General features: G+C 34.7%; 1 protein-coding gene and 2 long non-coding RNA genes across 4 annotated transcripts; 1 reads left to right on the plus strand and 2 right to left on the minus strand.

Annotated features, from left to right (window-relative positions):
- Nucleotides 1-1,168: 1,168 nt before the first annotated feature.
- LOC127148572 (uncharacterized) lies at nt 1,169-2,875 on the minus strand. Of its 2 annotated transcripts, none has more exons than XR_007819662.1 (4): nt 2,638-2,875; nt 2,447-2,531; nt 2,261-2,360; nt 1,169-2,014 (listed from the first exon to the last, which is right to left on the minus strand). It is a non-coding gene; the product is annotated as an uncharacterized LOC127148572 (long non-coding RNA). The 2 variants fall into 2 exon arrangements; XR_007819663.1 differs by having other exon boundaries at nt 2,447-2,538.
- A 12,029-nt stretch (nt 2,876-14,904) lies between these two features.
- LOC107990756 (uncharacterized) lies at nt 14,905-23,693 on the plus strand. Its single transcript, XR_007819666.1, has 3 exons — nt 14,905-15,135; nt 16,955-18,100; nt 23,409-23,693. It is a non-coding gene; the product is annotated as an uncharacterized LOC107990756 (long non-coding RNA).
- Nucleotides 23,694-26,700: 3,007 nt separating this feature from the next.
- On the minus strand, nt 26,701-27,283 carry LOC103488650 (polcalcin Syr v 3-like). Its single transcript, XM_008447468.3, has one exon. It carries the CDS (start codon nt 27,130-27,132, stop codon nt 26,881-26,883), a length of 252 nt encoding a protein of 83 aa, XP_008445690.1. The 5' UTR covers nt 27,133-27,283; the 3' UTR covers nt 26,701-26,880.
- Between the last annotated feature and the right edge of the window lie 407 nt (nt 27,284-27,690).

Genomic DNA, 27,690 nt, shown 5'->3' on the forward strand with positions numbered 1-27,690 from the left:
CAGCAGATCGTGCAGCCGAGCGAAACGCCCGTCGACCGCGCTTCCAGCCGTCCGTCCTCCGCAAACCGAAAACTCAACCCGCGTCTCCCGCCACCTGAAAGCCGTTGTCGAGCGACCGCCCTCCGTCTCTACCGTCGCCTGAACCCGAACACGTGACCCGCACATCTCCGAGTCAACTACCGCACGAAGTTGACCCGACCCGCGCCTCTTGCTCACGACCCGAGCCGCACCCATTCGTGTCGAGTCGCATCGTGCTGCACCTGCACCGTAGCCGAGCCACGCGCGTCCTGTCGAGCCGCGCGCCTTTTGCCGCAAGCTGCGCCTGCGTCCCAGCCCAGCCGTTTCACCTCCAGCCAAGCCGCCAGTCAGTTCTCTCCTCTTCAGCCGAGCCGGTTGAGCTGCTAAGCTTCCTTTTAGCATTGTTTTGACCCATATTTTCAGTAAGCCTCAGTAGGTCGATTTTGGTTTTAATCTATCCAACTAAGGTTATTTGGACCCTAACTAAGTTGGTGGTTGGATTAAATTGACTTAGTTAATTGGAAGCCGAGCTGGGGATTTGTCCAACTAAGTCCAAACCGAGTCCTGCCTTGATCTTGGGTAAGTCACTTCAAGTGTGTTTTTAGACCTAAATTCTTTGAAGGTTAAATTATTAAATTGTGGTTTCCTGACCATTTAGGAGTTTCGTCGCTTGGGGAGCGTGTTGTTACTGCTAGAATGTCACACCCCCTCCCGGACTACCTGCTACCTTAGACCGAAAGATGGCGTGAAGCCGACGAACAACGCTTTTCTGTACCTGTATCTGTCGACTCTGCTTAAAACTTTCATGTGATGAACTTGTCAATCTAGTATATAAACTATTGTACATGCCACAAAACACAGCGGATCCTAGGCTAGTCAAACACATACATGAAGTGTACCTCAAAATTTACCGATTTCACGAGTAAACCTAAAGACACCTTAATCAAAATATAACCAACAAAATTTACACAACTACAGCTCCTAAAGCTTATACAAACTGTGGAGTATTTATAACATAAAAGGGTGTGAATACATCACAACACAACAGACTTTATGCCCAACTCAACACACGTACTGGCAATCGATAATGAAGCTTCCGCAGACTAAGGCAGTCTATCAGGCACCGGGAAGTCGATCTCTACCTGGAAAATGGGTAAAACATTTTGGAAAGGGTGAGCTATGAAGCTCAGTGAGTGACTCGATTTAAAACTATGAATTTAAAGATAAGAGCACGTGAAAACTTTACACATATAAATCTGTTTATACAAGTCGTAAATGTAAATGTGTAATAGTAAGAATAGCTTCCTTAAATACTCAGCATGTTCATAATTGAAATCTAGCAAGGCATATCAAGTATATCGAAGCATTTTAACTAACATGACGAATCTACGTTGTGTAGGGTACACCTAGTACAACAACGTTTACAAGCACTACGATGTAGTGGGGCCCGCCCAGCACTCCCATCGTCTTTGTCGTAGTGGGGCCCGCCCAGCACTCACGACAGCATCGTTGTTACGGAGTACACTCAACATCAACAATGAAATCTAACCAGTGTGCACACGGTAATCTCTAGCCTCAGGCTCAAGATCTCAGTCATGTAGTTAATGAAAATTTCATAAATCATCATAAAATATTAAAACATGCCTGCTTATAAATTTTACACAAAGCTCGAACTTTACTCAGCTCTTTCCTGGAAAATTGTAGTTCTTAAAACAAAACTTCATACTAATTCATGCTTTGCTTAAAATATTGTGGTTTAAATACTTTCCAAACATTTAATATCTACGTGCTAGCATAAATTTCTTTAAGAAATCTAGTCTCCAAATGTATACTTGAAAATAGTCATGAAATTCAAATACCTTTCATGGCTTCGTAAATAAACATTTATCGCATTCAATCATAATAACAGTTATGGAAAATATTTCAAAGTTGGTTTTGTCACTCACAGTCTTGGGCTAGATCCTTGGTCTATAAGCTCGGTTTAATTCTTCTCGGCCTGCAAACAACCCAACCGAGTATGAAAACCCTAAACATTCTGGTTTCCTAAAGATATACATAACATGTCGCACCAAAGATGACGCTCACGAAAACAAAGCTTAAGAAAAAAAATCCTATTTCAACAATTCTCTAAAATTTCCAGATTTCTAACATAAACTTCAAAGGACTATAACTTACTCAATACTTAACCAAAATGAGTGTTCTTTATATCAAACTCTTCATTTTGAGGTTCTCTAAAACTTACCCGACGACATATAAATCTGATTCCCCGTGCATAAACACATATAAACCTCAAAACAGAACCACTTCCAGAATCGCGTGCACACGACCTCTTTAACTTGTTCCTACAATTTAACGAATTTTTAGTCGTTTTTGGTTTACAATTTCTTCATGAAAGTTGTAGTAAATTGCATAAGCTTTCCAACCATACCAAATAGAGATTCTAACTACACCGATACACTCTGAAATACAAGAAAAACCAGAGACCTCCTGATTTCGAGTGAAAACCAACTGCCCTGTATTCTTCATCAAAAAGCACCAAATGAATATCCGAATTTGCTCCAACGTTCTTCATAAAGTTTGTTTAAAAATGAGTTAACTTTCAGTAAATGTAAATCTCACCTCTGAATTGCTTTTGAAGAGTTCAAACCGAATTAAAAACCAGTGATGTGCAGAATGAACTAAAATTCAGCCATTGATACACTTTGCTTGAGTTCTCCTCCTCTTGTTCAACCTAAAAATTCTAGTAAAATTTCTCTTCTTCTTCCAAACTCTCTCTTAGAAGTTCTCTGCAAATTGAAGAAGGAAAAAGAAAAAAAAAATAAAGGGAACTTGGATGTCTTCAAAATCTTGGCGGTGAAGGGAAGAGAAGAAGAAGAAGAAAAGAGAAAATGAAATTTTCTTCTCCTTTTCTTCTTTTTGTCCTTTCTTTTCTTTCTTTTCTTTCTTTTCTTTAATTAATTTAATTCACATTTATTAAATTGTTTCATTATTGTCCATTTTTTATGACGGCAAAATCGACATTCTTTGTCTTGAATTATGGTTGTAAATGTTCATCATCGTATATTGTAAAAAATAAAAAAATTGCCTGTACGCTAGCTATAGAATGCCTACTACTCAATGACAAACCTTATAACCATTTCACCTATAATGCACACAAGAATACCTGAAATTCTAGCATCCACTTTTCGACACTTCCATATAGAACTACAACAAATACACATCATCCAACACCTACATATAATCACATATCAATAAACACAACAATATTCAACACCATAAGACCAACCACTCCAAATCTTCCAATATATCCACCTATACATAATCACATATCAAACAACGCATGTTCTCCTCCATGGCAACCAATAATAAACACATACAATGCACAAGATCGAACACTTAAATTCAAGCGTACACTTTTCCACACTTCCATATAAAACTACAACAAATACGCATCATCCAACACCTACATATAATCACATATCAATAAATACAACTATATTCAATACCATAAGGCCAACTACTCAAAATCTTCCAATATATCTTGGTATATATAATCACACATATCAAACAATGCATGTTGTCATCCATGGCAACCAATAATAAACACATACAATGCACAAGATCCAGCACCTAAAATTCCAACATACACTTTTCCACACTTCCATATAAAACTACAAGAAATACGCATCATCAAACACCTGCATATAATCACATATCAATAAACATAACTATATTCAACACCATAAGACCAAGTACTCCAAATCTTCCAATATATCCACCTATATATAATCACATATCAACAACACATGTTGTCCTCCATGGCAACCAATAATAAACACATACAATGCACAAGATCCAACAACTAAAATTCAAGCATACACTTTTCCACACTTCCATATAAAACTACAACAAATACGCATCATCCAACACTTACATATAATCACATATCAATAAACACAACTATATTCAATACCATAAGACCAATTACTCCAAGTCTTCCAATATATCCACCTATAAATAGTCACACATATCAAACAACGAATATTGCCTTCCATGGCAAACCATTAATAAACATGTAAACCCGATATTTTCTTGGGATATTTTAAAATAAATATGAAAGAAATAAAAGAAACTGGAAATTAAGTATATAATTTTTTATATATAATTAATGGTTTTTATAAAAAAAAAAAAAAGAAGAGAAAATAAAGGATATAAAAGAAGAAAAAAGAGTAGAGAAAACAGAAATTCCATTTTTCTTTTTCTTCTTCTCTTTCCCTACACCGCCAAGCTTCTTTCATTCCGTTCTTTCCCATTTTTTTCACCATTTTTTCACCAAATTTCAGAGGGCGTTTAAAGGGTAAAAGGCTGAGAAATGAAGAAGAAGAAGTTCAAAAGATGTATGTTAAAGAAGACAAGGAGTTTGCAAGACAAACTTCTCTATAGTTCATTAAGCACATCTTTGGTTCTTTATTGATTTCGAGCTATATACAATGAATATAAAAGCTAATTTATTTTCCAACAAATTTTATGAAGAAAGCTTGAGCAAATTCTGATGTTCGTTGGGTGAATTTTGACAAAGAAAACATGAAAGATTGTTTTCACGCGAAATCAGGAGATCTCTGGTTTTGTTAGTATTGCAGGGTGTACTGGTGGAGTTAGGATCTTTATTTGGTATGGTTGGAAAGCTTATTCAATTTATTCCAATGTTCATGAAGAAATCGTGAACCAGAAATGACTAAAAATAAGTTAAATTGTAGGGATAAGTTAAAGGGGTCGTGGTGTACGCGATTGTTGGAGTGGTTTGTTTCGAGTGATGTCTGAGATTATACACAATGAATCAAATTTACATGTCTTGACGTAAGTTATAGAGGACCCCAATATTAATATTTTGACATAAAGAACTCTCATTTTGGTTAAGTATTGAAGAGTTATGATCATTTGAATTTTATGCTGCGAATCTGGAATTTTTTGAGAAATGTGTGGAATATGGTTTTATTTCTAAAAGTTAGACTTCTTAAGCATCATCTTTAGTGAGTCATGTCAAGCATAACATTTGAAGATCATAATATTTAGGTTTCTAATACTCAGTTTTGGTTGTTTGAAAGGCTAAGAGAAAATAGGTCGGGTTTACACATCGGAGAACTAGTCTAAGACTGTGAGTGACAAAAACAAGTTTTGAAAACGATTCTTTTTTAAAAAACGGTTTATTATAAGTAAATGTTTAACGTGCTTGACTACGAGTTTATAAATGATATATAATTTCTATGTTTAGGTTTCGAGTATGAGTTTTGAGCTTAGATTTCATAATGGAATCCACATGTTAGCACATTACTGATGAGTTTTGAAAAGCAGTTGAAATGACATTTGTTTAAGCAAAGCATGGTTTAAACAATAATTAATTTAAGATTTTCGGTTTTTTCACAAACAAGCTGAGTAATTTTGAGTTTATGCAAGGTTAAAATAAACATACATGTTTAATGTTTTTATATGCTTTATAATATTTCCATTGACTACATGACTGAGATCTTAAGCCTGAGGCTAAAGGATACTGTGTGCGCACATATTACGTTCTGTTATTGACATTGAGTGTACTCTGTTACAACGATGCTTTCATGAGTGTTCGGCGAGCCCCACTACGACAAAGATGATGGGAGTGCTGGGCGAGCCCTACTACATCTTAGAACTAATAAACGTTAGTTGTAATGAGTGTGCCCTACACAACGTAACGAAGTCATGTTAGTTAAATAGTTTATAAACAGGAAATGTCTTGCTAGATTTTATAGATATACGTATTGAATGTTTGAAGGAGCCATTTTTAAAAAATATTTACAGTTAACTCTTTGCTTTTTATATTATAAGTTTTCAAAGATTATCATGAGTTCTGATTTACAGTTTTAAAGTATTGTCACTCACTGGGCTTTATAGCTTACCCTTCCAAAATGTTTTACCCACTTTTCAGGTAGAGATCGAGTTTCCGGTGCTTGATAGACTGCCTTAGTCTGCTGAAGCTCCAATAATGATTGCCAGTATGTGGTTAGAGTTGTGCATAGAGTCTATTGTGTTATGATGTATATAACTTTATATGATATAGATACTTTACAGTTTGTGTAAGCTTTAGGAGCTGCTGTTGTGTAAACCTTTGTTGGTTATATTTTGGTTAAGGTGTCTCTAGGTTTACTTGCGAAATCAGTTATTTTGGGGCTACACTTCATGTATGTATATGATTAGTCTAAGTTTCGCTGTGTTGTGTTGCATGTATAATATTTTATATACTAGATTAACAAGTTTATCATGTTAAAGAATACGGCATAGTCCACAAATATCGATAGAAAAAAGCATTGTTGATCGGCTTCACGTTGTCTTTCGATTTAAGCTAGCAGGTAGTCTGGGAGGGGGTGTGACAAAACACCTAAAATGCATAAGATCCAACACCTAAAATACCAGCACACTTTTCCACACTTCCATATAGTAGTACAACAAATACGATCATCCAACAGCTAAAATACCAGTATACCTTTCCACACTTCCATATAGTACTACAACAAATACAATCATCCAACACCCATATATAAAAATATATTTGAATAAACACACTATATACAACAACTGTAAGTGAAAGCTCAAAATCTAAAAATATATAAGATCATGATTAATAACAAATGTATACGTACAACAGAACTTTCCTCCACTAACTAAAGTATATATACAAACTATCTAACAAACAACTATTACTACAGGATCGCCTGCCTTTCCTAAAACTATAGGACTGCCTGTCCCTACAAAAACTTAATTAGAAACTTTAAGCAGAAAAACCCAAAACTGAAGCATTTACAAAAATCAACTACTAACATAACTCAACCAAAAAAAAAACATTTGAAAGCTTACACAAATATGCCAACAAAACCTGCCCATTTGGTTCGAATCTCGTCAATCTCCTCTTGCCTATATGCACTTTTGGTATTGAACTACACATAGAGAGAAAGATATGGAAATTATTAGTTTAGATCATAAATTGTAATATATAAAATGTGAAAGTAGAAACTTACAAGGCTAGTAATAGAAGTACTAGATTGTGCACATCTCATGTATGTACTTTTGCACATAGTACCCATACCCTACAGAATCCAATTGACGAGGACACTGCATGTAAATAAATTGAATACAAATTAATCTTATGTTTCATAGAAAATAACTATGTGTAAATGCAAATTACCTTTACAGGTCTCCATTTTAGAGTTGATTGATAGCGTTGTAGATCGTGTTTCGCTTGGCATGTCTTCAATCGGCCTCTAAATATTTTGAAACATTATAAGACAATAAAGTGAAATAAGAAGTAATATAGTGAATACACTTACACATTTATGACTCCATGAATGTCTTAATTGACTTTACTCCGAAGAGAGTCCAAGACATCAACACAATTTTCTCAAAGATCAATGACATGCAACATCCAATGAAAACTACAATAAGCATCATCTTCAATGTGAGTACACATTTAAGCTCAATGGAAAAAAATTAATGTGTTCCTCTTCTTTATTTACCCGATATTATATGGAATTAGCACTATTTGTTCCAAGTTAGCTGCTTCTAACTAGTTGGATAAATTTCTAGATCGAAGATCATGATCCTTGATATGTGACGATATTTTTGATTGGTCAATGACAAAAAACTTCCTTGTACAGTCATATTCATCCCAAAGATATCTAAGTAAAAGCAACCACAGTTAAAATATGAACAAAATAACTACAACAATGGTATTGGAGATAAAGATGAGTAAAAGTTGTCTTATACTTCGTAATGTATGCTAGTATACACATATAGCTGATTTCAACCATGCCGCAGTAATGCAACAAGTCTTCACAAGCTACGTAAACAAACTTGTCACTTTCAAATATTAGCTCGTTCATTGGGATGCGAAGCATGTACATCCTTCATGTTGTTCATGACATGTCTATTTAAAAGCTTAATAGTCCCATAAACGTTAGTATAATTTGAAGAATACACAACATCCTTCCATGGATAGGTGTTATTCATTTTGGAAGGAAAGGTAAGTTAAGTCCTAGGTATATTAGGCCTTAATAGATAATAGAACGAGTGGGACAAGTAGCTTATAGACTTAAATTGCCAATAGAACTTACTCAAATACATGATGTTTTTTCATGTATCCATGTTAAGGAATTATATACTAGATCCATTACATGTGTTGCGAGAGCAACCAGTTGAGTTGAAAGAAGATTTGAGTTATGATAAAGAAGCATTTCGTAAAGGTTTTGTGGAGACATCATGAAGTGGAGGAGGCAACTTGGGAACCAAAAGATCAGATGAAGAAGAGATACCAGACACTTATCTGTTAAGAACATCTAAATTTCGAGGATAAAATTTTCTAATGGAAGGTAAGTTGTAAATCCGAGATTCTCTATGGATTTTTTAAAAAATATAAAAGGAATAAATGAAAATGAAAATTAATTGTATTATATTTTTATATAATTAAATGTTTTATTAAAAAAAAAGAGAAAAAGAAAGGATAAAAATGGAAGAAAGAGGAAAAGAGAAAAGGGAATTCCATTTTTTTTCTTCTCTTTCCCTCCACCGCCAAGCAACTCCTCACCATTTTCATCCAAATTTTAGAGCTTTCTTTTGAGAGAAGCATTGGAGAGAACCTAAGGAAGAAGAAGAAGATTTCTTAGTTCTAAGGTTGAAGAAGATGGGAAAAAACTCAAAGAAAGTTTCAATTATGGAAGATTTTAACCCACTCTGCACACTTATGGTTTTTTATTCAGTTTGAACTTCTTCTGAAGAACTAAGAGGTGAGATTTAAATGTCCTGAAATAATGTTCATTTTTTAACACTTTTTGTGAAGGATGTTTGAGTCCATTTGTTGTTAATTGGGTGATATTTGACAAGGAAGGCAGAGCAGGTGTTTTCCATGCGAAATTAGATATCCTCTGGTTTCTTGAATTTTTTGGTGTATATATCTTGAGCTAAAACCTATAATCGATATTGTTGGAAAGCTTGTTCAATTTCCTATAATGTTTATGAATATGTGGAGAGCCAATTATGACTAGAAATATATTAAATTACAGGGACAAGTTGTAGGTCTGTAGAGTGCGCGATTTTGGAGTGGTTTTGTTTTGTCGTATTTATGAACTTTTCGACTGAGAATTTGGGTTATATATCTTCAGGTAAATTATAGAGGACATCAAAATAAATATTTTTACATAAAGAACCCTCATTTTGGTTAAGAATTGAGGGTGTTATGGTGATTTGAAGTTTATGTTATAAATCTGGAAAATGCACAGAGTTGTTCAAATAGGATTTTATTTCTTAAGCTTTGATTTCGTGAGGGTCATCTTTAGTACGACATTTTAAGTCTATCTTTAGAAAACCAGAATATTTAGGGTTCTAATACTCGATTTGGTTCTTGACAAGTCGAGAAGAATTAAATCGAGCTTACAGACCAAGGATCTAGCTCAAGACAGTAAGTGACAAAACCAATTTTGAAAATATTTTCAATAATTATTATATATGATTGATAGCTTTACACGTTTATTTACGAAGCTATGAAAATCATTTGAATTCCATGCCTATTTTCAAGTATGAGTTTCGAGACAAGATTTTTTAATGAAAATTTATACTAGCACGTGAATATCGAATGTCTAAAAAGTATTTGAAGCACAGTGTTTCTAGCAAAGCATGAGTTAGCAAGTTCGTTTTAAGAACTACAGTTTTCACGAACAATCTAAGTAAGCTACAGCTTTACGAAAGATAAAGATAGCAGGCATGTTTTAATATTTTCTATGATTTTCTGATGCTTTCTTTAACTACATGACTGAGATGTTGAGTGTGAGGCTATATGGTACCGTGTGCACATAGGTTAGATTTCTGGTTGACGTTGAGTGTACTCTGTAACAACGATGTTGTCGTTAGTGCTGGGCGGGTCCCACTACAACAAAGACGATAGGAGTGCTGGGTAGACCCTACTACATCGTAGAGCTTGTAAACGTTGGTTGTACTGGGTGTCAAGGGCATATTTGTCCAAGATATTATTTACCTATGGTCGTATGCCCGAATACCCCTAAATTGTTTTATCTTTATGTCTTGAAAGTAGTCTAGGTTAATTCTTTCGTTTTCGTGTCGTCAAGCCACAGTGTGACATTTCGGCTTTTTCATATGTAAGCCTGCCAAGGCCAAAAATCTCAATATGTACTATATGGGGGTACATGAGTAGTCCGACCCCCGCCCAAGCCTTGTCGCACTCTTTGCAAGCTAAGCTATTCTTTTTACAACTAACAGTCATCAATGCTTTCTTTATGATGTTTTCAACTATTTACTTTCTCTCTCGCATTTTATAAAAACATTTTCCCAAGAACGTGGAGGGAGGCTACATTATACTGCGAGTTTGTCTGTGGGTTTCGAATATTGAACGGCTGACTTGTTGACTGAGCAGAACAAGTGCCGCACAATCGTGTTTGAAAGTTACGATTGTGACACTGGGCGTGTCCTACACAACGTAGATTTGTCATGTTAGTCCAAATGTTTTGATATACTTGATATACCTTGCTAGATTTTAATGACGTACATGCTGAATATTTGAGAAACTTATTCTTACTATTATACGTTTATATTTACGACTTGTATAAACAGATTGTGGGCCAAAAGTCCCCTAACGCATTATTTTATTTCGCCAAATCATGCGATACAAATAATATGAGTTTCAATAGTAAAACATTAAGACTAAAACCAATCATTTCAATGCATTGGGCAATTTAAAAAAATTCAAATATCATTAGCAAACCCTCATAAATCATATGAACGTCATTTCTTTGTAAATCATGCATAAAAGTTCATACCACATATCAAACACATTTTATCAAACTCATCATATCATCATAATGCAAAATCGTTATGTATAGTTAATTACATCTTTATACCCTTCCTCATCTGAAGCGTTTACCACACTCTTTCATCGAGCTACAACAATGTGAAGTAGTCTCACAACCTTCAATAAGTTTCCATCAATTCCATCACACATAACGCGTCTTCCAATGGTAGATCACATGGCAAGGAAAGGGAATCCCATACTAGATCAAATAGCAAGTATGAGGCATCCGACTCAAGATCACACAACATGAGTACGACATTCTATTCCAAAACACCCAACAAGAACAGAGCGTCTTATCCCATATCAAATAGTTAGGATAAGGCATCACATTGCATAGGGTACAAAAGATCACCTCATTTCAAACTTTATCAAGTCTCATTCATTCTTCAGAAATCATCATTTCAGTTCATAATACGTTCAATATATTTATAAGTTGTACGCATTTTAAGAATTTGGAATGCATAAGGGAAATTATGTGGTTCGTGGTCTTAATAAAAACATATATATATATAAGGATTCAAGCACAGTTTAGAAATCCTTTTCTTTTGGAAACATTTTATAATAAGAACTACTCATAATTACAATAGCAATTGCTATTTATGAGCTCCTTTGTACTTTTTAGCTAACTGTTCAAACTTGATAAAAATCTCCATAATGCATTAGGAGCTCTCTAAAAAAAATTTAGTTCATGCAAAGCAACAATAGTTCAAAATGATTGGACTTCCCTCTTATTAATAGAATTTTTCAACGAGGATATCCATGCCTAACTGATTAGCTCTGCAGACGGTGAGAACTGGTCAAATCCCAGGACACCACGTGTCTCTATCGATTCCATATTCTGAATTTAAATTGGGGGATAAGGTCGAATCAATCACCAGCCTACTGACACAAGGGCCGCGTCACTACTTGTCGGTCAAGTGATCTCATCACCTAATAGTTCGTCGCATCACATCTTTCCATCAAACACCTTACATCGTGTAATCTTCTGACAAAATGCAATTTACTTTTTAATGACAGTTTCTTCACAATCCATTCTTATCGCATGAACTTTATCGCATAGGTAGTACATGATCAAGATCTCACACCAGCCTCATGGCTCTTTAGGCAAAACACCTAGTGATGCTCCTCCATCGCCTAACTAACTTATGTAGACAAGCCTTAACCGCATAGTCATGCCATCTCACCTAATAACCTCTTAAAGGTTATTTACATTTTTTTGGCCACCCACCAAGCCTCAAAATGCCTAGCGAGTCTAAAATGCCTATATGTGGACTTAGGTAAATTTTCCACTTTTCAACTTAACATCCATAACTTTTGAACCGTCCTAACTTAGTTTTCTTTCTTTCCACCTTCCAAATGATGCCAACGTCATAAATAACATAGGTCACGTATCACATGTTATGACACATTTATCACATAAGGTTCAAAGGAATTGGCTTTCAAAACTTTTCTTTCTGTTAGAAGTTCGCGCACTATTCCACATAAGTAGTCTTATTTCCTTATTCTTTTTTTTCTTTGTCCGTTCGTTCACGTTTCATGCATGTTGAAAATTTGAAAGCAAGAGGAACTTCATGTCATCATGGTTTTTTCTTATAACTAGCTTTATGGATTTGAATAAATTTGAGAAATTCTTTTTAATAAGAATAACCAATCACAATCACCATCGACTACCTCTTAAGCTAGATTTCTCGACCAAAAGTCTCCTTTACACTTCTCAAAATCCTTGCTTGAAATGAGCTTGTTCCACATTTTGAATCTGTGGATACTTCCCTAGTTCTTTCGTAATAAATTAAGGGTAAAAACAACTTCAACTAGCCCAAATTCCTTTATTTACAGATCTCTCCAATGAGTTTTTACATGCTAGAATGATTTCCCTTGCCAGCGGCAAGAAATGGTAAAATCTTAAATCGCCACGTGCCTCTGTCAACTTCTTATCCTGAATTTAGATTGGGCGGTCGAGTCACACCACTGACATCTGGGTTACATCACTATTTCTAGGTTAAGTAGCTCAACTTGCCTAACTATTCACCACGCAACTCTCTTCGTGTGAAGGTGTTTTCATCCCATAGTCTTTTCACAAAACGTGTTTTACTAATAGAAATCTCTTCTTGTATTATCCTTATTGCAAGGCCTTTGCAACATTGTTGGTATATGAAGGAATGAGAGCCCTACGCATCGAAATAAATAACAGAGACCATAACTCAAACTAATTTAGGAACCTAAAAATACTAGTACATTGGTAAAAACTAATTTACTTATTAGGCTAAGCATGCTTCTAAAATTAAATTATAGAGAATTACAGAGAAGACTTATATTCGTTAACGATTCTGGATCTACAAATCACCAAATTTGGAGACACTACCACTTGGAAACCTGCTTATTCTCTCAGCGAGATTTTTGTTGGTGGAAACCAAAGTTAGAAAGGACTTCTTAAATAGAGTTTTTTTTTACAAAGAGAATTGTAGGGTACGCATTTTTTCCCAAAACTCTTCTCTCTTCCTTACCTTACCTCCCTTTTCATCCTAAAGAATATGGAGTTAGAGAGATTCTATGATACGTGGGAAAACCACCCACGTTTCCTAAATAACTCTCTTTAAGGGAGTTATTAATTTAACTAAATTAAAATAAAATAAAATGATTTAAATTAAATTGAATTAAAATTTAATTAAATCATATTTAACTAATATTTCATTTAAATCATATTTAAATGAATATATCTCACATAACCTATAGTTTTAATTAATTTAATTAAATCAAATTTAATTAAAAAATTAAACTAAACTATTAATTAATTATCCAATTAATTAATTACTAAATTAAATATCTTATATTTATTTTAATACAAATTTGAATCATATTCAAATATAAATTTCTCTCACAACATATAGTTTTAATGTGTATTATATACACATTAAACATTAACTTATAGTTTTAATATGAATCTAATTCACATTAAATTAATATTGAATCATGTCCCAACATAAATTTATATAATAAAGTGTAATTAAACTATAAACTTTATATTATAATGTATCACCATACATTATATTCATTCCCATAGTAAATTTCAATATTTCAAATTACAAGCAATACAAATAAATTTCAATACCTTTTATGAGCTAGGAAGGGGTCTTTATGAACCTACAGATCAAAAGCTACAACGATATGTAATTAATTGGCTAAGCTCATTATCCACATTAATCAATATTTGTTAACTGTGTATACACTCCACTAAAGACTCACAGTTGAACTCTTCTCACTATAGATATATTTCTATATCAACGAATATAGACCTATACCAGTAAATTAGTACTTCACAAATGTTCATAAACTAGGTGGGTCAAATTACCGTTTTACCCTTGGGTTACTTCTAGTTCTTTAATACCAGTGCTCCTTTAATGAACAACCTGTTTATGGTCTAACCAATAAACAAAACTCCTCTCGTGCCATAGAGAGGGTAGCGTCCTTTGTTCAAGTTCTGAAGACATAATTTAAGGGAACACTCATCTACTTACCCTAAACTTGAGAATGAGTGAATTGCATCTTGTGTGATTAAGTTTCCAGCTTTTCTCTCGGTCTTGTCCTTAAAATGATAAGTATATTGAGTCAGAAATCTAGCAACTCTCACCAGTACAAATCAAAGGACAATCCCTTGCGAACAAGCGCTCACAATATACTCATGATTAAGACTAAGTTACCAAGGTCATCCTAATGAAAAAGAAACCTAACTAGTTAACGGTGTTACACCTAGTGGTTACTATTTCATGGTTCGATCTTATGCTGTAAACTCAATATTTTCTTGGTCTATTTTATTTTATTTATGTTAAACGAATAAAAGAAAAATAGAAACTAAGAATATATATATGTATGTATATATGTATATATATATATATATATTTAATTATTTTATTAAGTAAAATAAAGAGAAAAGAAAAGAAAGGATAAAAGGAAGGAAAAAGAAGAAGAAAATTTTCATTTTACTTTTCTTCTTCTCTTCCCTCCACTGGCAAGGTTTTCTCCATCCATTTCCACCACTTTCTTCACCATTTCTGCACCAACTTTCAGAGGAATTTCAAAGGGAAGAAGGCTGAGAAAGGAAGAAGAAGAAGTTCAAGAAGTTTTGTTGAAGAAAGACAAGGGAATTGCAAGCAAATCTTCATCCTTGGCAGAAATTGATTCACACAGCACACCTCTAATGTTCTGTTGATTCCAAGCTACACAAAAAAAATTAAGAGGTGAGGTTTACATTTATTGAAAGCTAATTAATTTTCAAACAAAATGTAAGAAGAAAGTTTGGGCAAATTCGGATGTTCATTAAGTGATTTTTTATGATGAAAACAGGGAAGCTAATTTTCACAAGATTTCAAGAGGTCTCTAATGTTTCTTTTTTTTTTTTTTAGAGTACTGATGGGGTTAGGATCTCTATTTGGTATGCTTGGAATGCTTATTCAATTTACTACAAATGTTATGCAGAAATCATGAATCAAAAAGGACTAAATATAAGTTAAATCGTAGAAACAAGTTAAAGGGGTTGTGTGCACGCGATTATTGAAGTTGTTCTATTTCGAGGGTTATCTGAGTTTATTTACATGGAATCAGATTTACGTGTCTTGAGGTAAGTTTCAGAGTAACTCAAAATGAAGATTTTGATATAAAGAAACTCATTTTGGGTTAAGTATTGGAAGAGTTATGATCATTTGAATTTCGTGCTACGAATGTGGAAAATTCTGACAAGTGTGTTGAGTATGGTTTATTATTTTTAAGATGGACTTCTTTAGCATTATCCTTAGTGAGCCATGTTAAACATAAAATTTGAAGATCGTAATATTTAGGTTTCTAATACTCGGTTCTGGTTGTTTGATAGTTCAAGAGGAAATAGGTCGGATTTACACATCAGAAAACTAGTCCAAGATTGTTAGAGACCAAAACCAGTTTTTAAAAATATTTTGTTTCTCCTAAATATTTAATATGGTTGACTGATCTACACGTTTATTTACAAAGCATTGAAAATCATTTGAAGTCGATGAGAGTGCTGAGCGGGCACCAATATGACAAAGACGATGAGAGTGCTGGGCGAGGCCCACTACATCGTAGAGCTTGTAAACGTTGTTGTACTGGGAGTAGCCTACACAACGTAGATTTGTCATGTTAGTTAAAATATTTTGATATACTTGATAGACCTTGTTAGATTTCAATGACGTATATACTGAGTATTTAAAGAAGCTATTTTTACGATTATACTTCTATGTTTACGACTTGTATGAACATATTTATAAGTGTAACCTTTCACGTGCTCTTACTTTTAAATTTCTAGCTTTAAACTGAGTCACTCACTGAGCTTTATAGCTTACCCTTCCAAAATGTTTTACACACTTTCTAGTTAGAGATTGAGTTTCCGGAGCCTGATAGACTGCCTTAGTCTGCTGAAGTTTCGATATCGATTACCAGTACGTGGTTAGAGTTGTGCATAGAGTCTGTTGTTTTATAATGTATATATCTTTGTATGATATAGATACTCCATAGTTTGTGTAAGCTTTAGGAGTTGCGGTTGTATAAACCTTTGTCGGTTATATTTTGGTTAAGGTGTCTCTAGGTTTACTTGTGAAATGAGTTATTTCCGACATACATTTCATGCATGTATATGATTAGTCTAGGATTCGCGGCGTTGTGTGCATGTATAATAGTTTACATACAAGGTTGACAAGTTCATCATATTAAAGTTTTAAGCAAAGTCGACAGATATAGGCAAAGAAAAGCGTTGTCCGTCAACTTCACCCCATCTTTCAATCTAAGCTAGCAGGTAGTCCGGGAGGGGGTGTGACAATTTGGTATCAGAGAAGTTTGCTCCATGGGAATTAAGATAAAGTGATTAGCTCTAGGAAGAAACTGGAATGTAAATAGTTGGAAGTCAAGTTAGCTTAGAGAGAACTGGTGGAGTATGCTCTAGGTAATGGTAGAAGTAAGTTCAGTTATGATTAACATGTGAGTAGACATTTAGTAACATGCATTTGAGTTAAGTATCTATAGTATGTCTAATGTGTTGACGTATTATAGGAGTCATGCCACTATGTACTAGTAGACGACGGAGGCAGAATCAGAACGGGATGCAAGGTGCTACCCAAGGTCAGTCTGTAGGGGAATCTAGTACCCCAAGAGTTCGAGGTGGAGCAGAAAACAAGCAGTTTGCGAGAACTGTACATGAGATAGGAAGGCTAGAGAGAGCAGAGCCTAGTGATCCAGAAAAGGCATACATAATTGAACAGCTGAAGAAGTTAAGAGCTAAACTGTTTGAGGGTTCCACAGATCCAGCTGATGGAGAGAACATGTTGAATATGCTTGAAAAGTGTTTTGATGTGATGAATTGTCCTGAGGAGCGGAAGGTTACATTGGCCACATTTTTGTTGCAAAAGGAGGCTGAAGGATGGTGAAAATCTATTTTAGGTAGGCACAGTGATGCACGTATTTTAGACTGGCAGACTTTTAGAGGCATATTCGAAAATAAGTATTGTCCCAGCACATACTGCGAGGCCAATAGGGATGAGTTTCTGGGATTGAAACAAGGATTACTTTCAGTGGCTGAGTATGAGACGAAGTATACCGAGCTTTCACAGTATGCTAACATTATTGTGGCTTCTGAGAGTAACAAGTGCCAAAGGTTTGAAAGAGGGTTGCGTTTTGAAATACGTACCTCAGTAACAACCATTGCTAAGTGGATGAATTTTTCTCAATTAGTGGAGAATGCCCTTTTGGTGGAGCAGAGTATAACAGAAGAGAAATCAGCAATGGAGCTTAGTCGTGGTAGTGTTTTTCATAGACAAAGCCAGAGAATACCTAGTCAACCCACTAGATCAACAATAAGATCGCAACCAGGTCAGGAGTCTATTGCTAGTATTGTCAGGCAAACCCCATGCACGAGTTGCGGTAAGAACCATCGAGGTCAATGTTTAGTGGGTGCTGGTGTGTGCTACCAGTGTGGACAGTGAGGACATTTCAAGAAAGATTGTCCGCATATGAACATGACAGTTCAGAGAGATTAGGGAGTTGGGTTCGAGACAGTTGAGCAATCGAGAGTCTCAGTGGTTTCAACAGATGGCACCAGTGGTGGAAGGCAAAAGGGAGTTGTTGGAAGACCTAGACAACAAGGAAAGGTCTATGCTATGACTCAACAAGAAGCGGAGGATGCACCAGACGTTGATACTGGTACGATTCTTATTTGTAATGTACCTGCATATGTTTTATTTGATCCAGGTGCTACGCATTCCTTTGTTTCTAATATATTTCTGACTAAGCTGAATAGGATGCTATATTCTTTATCTGAGGAGTTAGCTATATACACTTCAATTGGTGACGTTTTACTTGTTAATGAGGTGTTGCATAATTGTGAAGTTTTAGTAGAAGGTATCAATATGCTAGTGGACTTAATACCACTAGAGTTACAGAGGTTAGATGTAATTTTGGCAATGGATTTCTTATTTGCTCACTATGCATCTATGGATTGTCATAGGAAGGAAGTGGTATTTAGAAAACCAGGTTCTGTTGAAGTGTTTTTCACAGGTATGAGGAAGGTCATTTCTAGAAGTTTAATCTCAATTTTGAAAACTGAGAAATTGCAGAGGAAAGGTCACACAGCGTTTCTTGCACACGTCGTAGTAGTGCAAAGAGAAAACCTGAGGCCAGAAGATGTTCCTCTGGTGAAAGAGTTTCTTGATGTATTTCTAGATGATCTGTTAGATTTGCCACCTGATAGAGAGATTGAGTTCACCATTGGATTGTTACCAGAAACAGCACCTATTTCACAGGCACCGTATAGAATGGCTCCAAGCGAGCTTAAAGAATTGAAGATGTGGTTACAAGAACTGGTTGACAAGGGATACATCGGGCCTAGTGTATCACTTTGGGGAGCACCAGTGCTATTTGTGAAAAAGAAAGATGGTACCCTCAGATTATGTATTGACTATAAACAGTTAAATAAGTTTACAATACGTAACAAGTATCCTTTACCACGCATCGATGACTTATTTGATCAACTAAGGGGAGCAACATTGTTCTCTAAGATTGACTGAAGGTCAGGATACCACCAGTTGAAGGTTAGAGAATCAGATATTGCTAAGACAACATTCAGAATGAGGTGTGGGCATTACGAGTTTCGAGTTATGCCATTCAGGTTAACAAATGCACCAGCGGTTTTCATGGATTTCATGAACATGATCTTCCATCGGTATTTAGATCAGCTTGTGATCGTGGTCATTGTTGATATATTAGTTTACTTGGTTGACAAAGAAGCCCATGAGGAACATTTGAGGATTGTTCTACAGACTCTACATGATAAACAGTTGTACGCTAAGTTCAGCAAGTGTGAGTTCTAGTTGGAACAAGTAGTATTATTGGGGCATGTAGTTTCAATAAAACGAGTCAGTGTTGATCCACAAAAAGTGGAAGCAGTTGTAAATTGGGAAAGACCAACCAGTGCGGCAGAAGTACATAGTTTCTGGGTTTGGCAGGATACTATAGGCATTTTATTGAGGATTTCTCACGATTGGCATTGCCCTTGATCTCTTTGACAAGGAAGAATGCTAAGTTTGAGTCGTCAGATAAATGCGAGCAAAGTTTTTAGGAATTAAAGAAAAGACTAGTCACAGCACCTATTCTGACACTTCCTGTAACAGGGAAGGACTATGTAATTTATTGTGACGCTTCAAGGCTAGGATTAAGTTGTGTGCTTATGCAAGATGGAAATGTAATAGCTTATGCTTCAAAGCAGTTGAAGAAGCATGAGTGTAATTACCCTACCCATGATCCTGAACTAGCAGCAATTGTTTTAGCATTAAAAAACTAAAGACACTATTTGTTCGGGGAAAAGTGCCATATTTTAACAGATCATAAGAGCCTGAAGTATATTTTTGATCTGAAAGAGCTAAATTTGAGACAAAGGCGAATGCTAGAATTGATTAAAAATTATGACTGTACTACACAGTACAATCCAGGTAAGGCTAACGTTGTAGCAGATGCATTACGTAGGAAGTCAAGACTTCCGAAGAGTGCCTTGTGTGGAATTCAAGTAGCTTTGTTGAGTGAGTTTAGAGTTTCCAAGGCACTAGTAACTGTAGAGGATTCTAGAAGTCTCTTAGCTCAATTTCAGGTTTGGTCTTCTCTAGTAGCTGAGATTGTAAGAAGACAGTAATTTACTGAAGAAGCTTAGGAAATCCAAGAAAGGCTTAGAGGTGGAGTTTGAACTGAGAAGAGATGGAGCCATTGTTAAACAAGGAAGATTATGTGTTCCGAATATCAGTGAGCTTAAGAATGTTATTCTAAAAAAAACTCACAGTTTAGCTTACGCTATGCATCCAGGTAGCACCAAGATGTACAAAACTTTAAAGAAGACTTATTGGCGGACTGGAATGAAGCAAGAGATAGCTGAATATGTTGATAGATGTTTTATTTGTAAACAGGTTAAACCAGTGAGATAGACGCCAGGAGGATTTCTTAATCCTTTGCCAGTGCCAGAGTGGAAATGAGAGTATATTACTATGGATTTCCTATTTGGATTACCTCGTACATCCTGTGGACATGATGGTATATGGATAATAGTAGACAGACTCGCCAAGACGACACGATTTATACCGGTTAAAGCGACATCTATATTAGACGAGCTAGCTAGATTATATGTCGATAAGATTGTGAGTCAGTATGGAGTACCGATGTCCATAGTTTCAGATAGGGATTCGAGGTTTACTTCTAAATTTTGGCCTAATTTGCAGAAAGCAATGGGGACAGGGCTAAAGTTTAGTATATCATTTCATCCCCAAACAGATGGTCAATCTGAGAGGACCATCCAAACTTTAGAGGACATGTTGAGAGCATGTGTCTTTCAACTTAAAGGAAGTTGGGATATCCACTTGCCACTGATGGAGTTTGCTTATAATAATAGCTATCAGTCTAGTATCGGTATGACAATGTATAAGGCCTTATACGGCAGACCACGAAGAACTCATATGTGCTTGAATGAAGTGGGAGAGCAGAAGTTAGTAGGTTCTGAGTTGGTTCAAATTACGACAAACATTATTAAGTTAGTCAGAGAAAACTTGAGGATAACCCAAGATTGGCAGAAAAGTTATGCGGATAAGTGACAAATAAACTTAGAATTCCAAGTTGGAGACCATGTTTTCTTGAAGTTATCCCTATGGCAAGGTGTTATTCGTTTTGGAAGGAAAGGTAAGTTAAGTCCTAGATATATTGGGTCGTATCAGATAACGGAACGAGTGGGACAAGCAGCGTATAAACTTGAGTTGCCTATAGAACTGGCACGAATACATGATGTTTTTCATGCATCCATGTTAAGGAAATATATACCAGATCCACCACATGTGTTACAAGAGCAACCAGTTGAATTGAAAGAAGATTTGAGTTATATTGAAGAACCAGTTCAGATTCTCGACAGGAACAAGTTTTGAGAAACAAGACGATTCCACTCATAAAAGTTTTGTGGAGACATCACGGAGTGGAGAAGGAAACTTGGGAACCGGAAGATAAGATGAAGAAGAGATACCCGGTACTTTTCAGTTAATGACATTCTAAAGTTCGAGGATGAAATTTTCTAAGGGGAAGGTAAGTTGTAAACCCGATATTTTATTGGTCTATTTTATTTTATTTTATTTTTTCTGTGAAATGAATAAAAGAAAAATGAAAATTAAGAATATATATATACATATTATATATATATTTTAATGTTTTTATTAAGTAAAATAAAGAGAAAAAAAAAGAAAGGATAAAAGGAAGGAAAAACAAGAAGAAAATTTTCATTTTACTTTTCTTCTTCTCTTCCCTCTACCACCAAGGTTTTCTCCATCCATTTCCACCACTTTCTTCACCATTTCTATACCAACTTTCAGAGGAATTTCAAAGGGAAGAAGGATGAGAAAGGAAGAAGAAGAAGTTCAAGAAGTTTTGTTGAAGAAAGACAAGGAAATTGCAAGCAAAGCTTCCTCCTTGGCAAAATTTGATTCACATAGCACACCTCTAATGTTCTGTTGATTGCAAGCTACACAAAAATAATTAAGAGGTGAAGTTTACATTTACTGAAAGGTAATTCATTTTCAAACAAAATTTAAGGAGAAAGTTTGGGCAAATTTGGATGTTCATTGGGTGATTTGTTATGATGAAAACAGGGCAGCTGGATTTCACACGATTTCAGGAGGTCATTTGTTTTTCTTGTTTTGGGAGAGTACATATGGGGTTAGGATCACTATTTAGTATTGTTGGAAATATTATTAAATTTACTACAACTTTAATGAAGAAATCATGAACCAAAAACGACTAAAAATAAGTTAAATTGTAGGAACAAGTTAAAGGGGTCGTGTGCACGCGATTATTGAAGTTGTTCTGTTTCGAGGGTTATCTGAGTTTATTCACAAGGAATCACATTTACATATCTTGAGGTAAGTTTTAGAGGACCCAAAAATGAAGATTTTGATATAAAGAAATCTCATTTTGGGTTAAGTATTGGAAGAGTTATGATCATTTGAATTTTGTGCTACGAATGTGGAAAATTCCGAGAAGTGTGTTGAGGATGGTTTATTGTTTTTAAGATGGACTTCTTTAGAATTATCCTTAGTGAGACATGTTAAACATAAAATTTGAAGCTTGTAATCTTTAAGTTTCTAATACTCAGTTCTGGTTGTTTGACATGCCAAAAGGAAATAGGTCGGATTTACACATCAGGAAACTATGCCAAGACTGTGAGTGACCAAAACCAATTTTTAAAAATATTTTCTTTCTCCTAAATATTTACTACGATTGACTAATCTACACGTTTATTTACAAAGCATTGAAAATCATTTGAAGTCCATGATTATTTTCCAGTATGAGTTTTGAGACTTGAATTTTTACTGAATGTTTATGCTAGCATGTGATTATTGAATATCTAGAAATTGTTTTAACCACTGTGTTTCAAACAAAGTATGAGTTACCAAGTTTTTTTTTTAAGAACTACAGCTTTTTACGAATAATCTAAGTAAATTTAAGCTTTACGAAAGAAAAGGATAGCAGACATGTTTTAATATTTTTCAAACGATTTTGCTGATGTTTTTATTAACTACATGACTGAGGTGTTGAGCCCCAGGCTATATGGTACCGTGTGCACACAGGTTAGATTTTCTTGTTGACGTTGAGTGTACTTTGTAACAACGATGCTGCCGTGAGTGCTAGGCGGTACCACTATATTGTAGAGCTTGTAAACGTTGTTGTACTGGGTGTACCCTACACAACGTAGATTTGTCATGTTAGTTAAAATATTTTGATATACTTGATAGGCGTTGCTAGATTTCAATGACGTATATACTGAGTATTTAAGGAAGCTATTCTTACGATTATACGTCTATGTTTACGGCTTGTATAAACAGATTTATTAGTGTAAGCTTTCACGTGCTCATACTTTTAAATTTCTACTTTTAAACTGAGTAACTCACTGAGATTTATAGTTTACCCTTCCAAAATGTTTCAAACTTTTCAGGTAGAGATCGAGTTCCCGGTGCCTGATAGACTGCCTTAGTCTATTGAAGTTTCGATATCGATTACCAATATGTTGTTAGAGTTGTGCATAGAGTCTGTTGTATTATAATGTATATATATTTGTATGATATAGATACTCCACAGTTTGTGTAAGCTTTAGGAGCTGCGGTTGTATAAACCTTTGTTGGTTATATTTTGGTTAAGGTGCTCTAGGTTTACTTGTGAAATTAGTTATTTCCGAAATACATTTCGTGCATGTATATGATTAGTTTAGGATTCGCTACATTGTGTGCTTGTATAATTGTTTATATACAAGGTTGGCAAGTTCATCATATTAAAGTTTTAAGCAGAGTCGACAGATACAGGTAAAGAAAAAGCGTTGTCTGTTGACTTCACGCCATCTTTCGGTCTGAGTATGAGAGGAGGTGTGACATATGCAAACTTATTACATAGGATACCCTCACTCGCATGTCACCTACATGAACGAGTTGGATGATTGTGTTTATATCAAATACAAAGTGAGCTATATCCATAGTGTTACCAGGATAAGGTACCCAACATTATCCTTATACTATAATCCCTTTAAGTTGTATCTCGAAAATTGATCTCTCTATGTCTCTACATATTGTTCAAGACTCATCAAACAACTTAGAATGTTAGTTTATTTGATTTAGGTTATTAAGAAAAAACTAATAATATAACCTATAACACTTATTGAAATTATAATAATAACACTTTATTAATAATGGTCCATGAATTATATTTACCATCTACTAGTTTTAGGACAAAATCCAACAAGCTCCCACTTGGACTGAAACTCTAGTCTTTATGGGATGTACATAATAAAGTAATCCTCAAACATTGGAAATGGTAAAATATACAATTATGTTACATAAAACCTATACAAAGGTAATAAAATAGGGCACCCTCATACCCATCACAACTCCCACTTACCCTAGATTACCTAATGTACGTATCTCACAGACCTAGACTTTCTGGATGACCCTCGAACACATTAGCCATAAGAGTCTTCATAAATGGATCAACAATATTGTGCTTCAAACGATCTTGGTAACGATCACATCCCCTCGTTGCTTAATTTTGCGTATCAGATGATACTTCGTCTCTATGTGTTTTCCTCGTTTATGGCTACAAAGTTCTTTAGAATTGGCTACTATCCCATTGTTATGACAATACAGAGTGATAAGCAAATTCATGTTTGGAACAACTTCCAAACCATGTACAAACTTTTTGAGCCAAATTGCTTCTTTTGCTGCTTCATAACCAGCACCGTATTCAGCCTCCATGGTAAAGTCTACAATGCATCCTTGTTTGATACTACACCATACCACAACTCCGTTGTTTAGATGAACATTGATTCCCACGTGGATTTCCTAGATTCCTTATCTGTTTGGAAATCAGAGTTAGTGTATCCTATAAGGATCAAATCCTTAGCTCCATACACAAGCATGTAGTCTCTCATTCTCCTAAAATACTTGAGAATAATATTATCCATCATCCAATGATCTAACCCCGGGTTGGACTAATACCGACTGACTATTCCAGTGCATAACATAGGTCTGGCCTAGTGCAAAGCATAACATACATTAAGTTGTCCACAGTTGAGACATAGGGGATACGTCTCATATCCTCAACTTCTTGAGGTGTCTTAGAATACTGTTCCTTAGATAAGTGAACTTCGTGCCTGAAAGGTAATGAATCCTTCTTAGAGTTCTACATCCAATATCGAACCAATATTTTGTCGATATAGGTTGCCTGCGACAATGCTATCTATTTATTCTTATGATCCCTTATGATTTGGATCCTAAAGACATATTGTGCCCCCCCAAATATTTCATTTGGAATTAGGCTGCTGACCAAGTTTTACTATCAGTTAGGTATACTACATCATTCCCAATGAGGAGGATATCATCCACATAAAGTACTAAGAAAGCTACTTTACCTTTGTTCATTTTCTTGTATACATAAGGTTCATCAACGTTTTGGTTAAAACCACAAGATTTGATCGTAGTATCAAACCTTATGTTCCAAATCTAGATGCTTGTATCAACCCATAAATGGATCGATTCAGCTTGCAAACTTTTTGCGTCTGACCTCGGGTTGTGAACCCCTCAAGGTGAGACATAAAGATTTATTATTCCAGATTTCTTCTTCTCCTCTTTCAAATTTTCTCTTTTATACTTTTAAACGATTTATTATTCTATTTAAATCTCATATTTCATCTTCACCATTTTTGACAACATTCTTTGAAGATACTTCATCTTTCTCATATTCAAGAATATGAAGATCCGTTAAATATCATTTTGATAATATCTAAAAGATAGTTTACCATTGTCAACACGATCGTTTACCATGGTCAACTTGATTGTTTAAATTTGAAATCATTTTTCCATCTTTTAAAAAGAACTACAAAGTTGTATTGTCATTATCTAAACGATCGTTTACCATAATCAACATAATCGTTTAAATTTAAAATCATTTTTCCATTGTTAAAAAAAAAACTACACAATCATGTTGATAAGATTTAAACGATCGCTTACCATAGTCAACACGATGTTTTAGCATGATCAACACAATCGTTAGATTTTGAAGCTTTTAATGATCATTTACATTGTAATACAAGATCACTTATAATAACCAACATGATCGTTTTCCATGATCAACACGATTGCTTGTGATGGTCGATACGTACGTTTAGCATAATCAACACAGTCGTTAAATTTGAGTCTTTTTTCCCATCATTAAAAAACTACACGATTGGGTATCATGACTATAGTACACGATCGTTCATAAAAAGATTAATCAGATGTTGACTGGGACAATTTTTTTGTATTTTTTATTGTGTGCCTGTGAATTTTTTTCTTTTTAAAAACTTTTCTATACAGTGTAAATGTTTTACCGATTTGTAATATTTTTTAAAAAGCTCGATCGTAAAATTAACATTTTCTTCGTAACAATTTAATTTTTTTTTTGAAGTGTGGTAGAAGAAATTCACTACAGATCTTTAGATTCTTAGAACTTAATGATGTCATTTGACCTAAGCTCTTATTGGTCTACAATAATATCAAAAGAATAGAGAAACAAGATACGAATAATACACTATCGAGTAAGAGAAAATTTCTAGTACTATCGATATGAAAATTTTTCATTCTACCATCATTTATTCTTTTTTTAATTTTTGACATAACCATCATTTATTCCTTGTCCCATAAAGACGAAGTAGTATGTAGTATAGCAAGAGAAAATTTCCCATCGACTAGTTACAAAATTCATAAGAATTCCCAATTTGGTAAATGGATCGAATATGAATTAATTAAACAATTAGATCAAAGGTACAGAAAGTAATTAAAAACAGAAAAGAAAAAGAATATAATGAAACACAACACAGACAAAGAATTAGGGCACAATGGAGAAAATTTTACAATCACATTCTGAATTCCAATTCAACGAAACTAAAGCCTCTTGCAAACCTCCTTCATCAAATCAGGATTAGCCCTCTGAAAATCGCAGAGTTCCTCAAGCGAAATGAAACCGTTTCCGTCCTTGTCGATCTCCGACATTCGTCGTCCAACCTCTTCCGGCGCGGAGGAGCCAAGGGCGTGCAGAGCGGTCTCAAGCTCCGACAGCGAGATCTTTCCGTCGCCGTTGATATCGAACCGCTTAAAGATTCGCTCGCATTCCATTTTTCCATCTGAGTCTGCCATTTCTTCTTCTTCTTCTTCTTTTTTTGTATTGTTTTATTTTCTTTATGTTTTTTGGGACTGGATTTTGTAATGTAGAATTGAAATAACAGAAAGAGCTTTAGAATCGGAGGTTAGACATGTTAGATGAGGCTAAAATGATGCAAATGAGAGAATGAGAGAGTTTCTCTTGCAAAATTAGTTAATTAAATTAGGAACCATTGGTCCGAATTTGTTTGAAATTCGACACCTTAATTATCTTTCTTTCTATTGGTGACTTTTTAAATTTTTTTTTTTAACTTGATTATTATCCATAAAAATGTTATATACCTGTGTATATTATAATTTTTTACATGATTACTATTATATCTATTAATATCCAATTCAAATTAGTGATAAATAAATAAGGATAAGAATTATTTCATTTTATATATTTTATGCCTTTTAACATTTAGATATGTTTTAATTCTTTTTTGAATAAAGAAAGGGAAAGTTAGGTAAACCACCCCTAAACTATGAAGTTGGTGATGGGAGTTTTCAAGGTAAGGGTCATTTATTAAAAAAAGAATGCAAGAATTGATA

This window comes from Cucumis melo, chromosome 3 (genome assembly GCF_025177605.1).
Source record: "Cucumis melo cultivar AY chromosome 3, USDA_Cmelo_AY_1.0, whole genome shotgun sequence".
NCBI classification, from domain to species: Eukaryota; Viridiplantae; Streptophyta; class Magnoliopsida; order Cucurbitales; family Cucurbitaceae; genus Cucumis; species Cucumis melo.

Excerpts from the sequence above, each read along its gene's own strand:
- LOC103488650 (XM_008447468.3), bottom strand. The coding sequence starts at position 27,132 with ATGGCAGACTCAGATGGAAAAATGGAATGCGAGCGAATCTTTAAGCGG.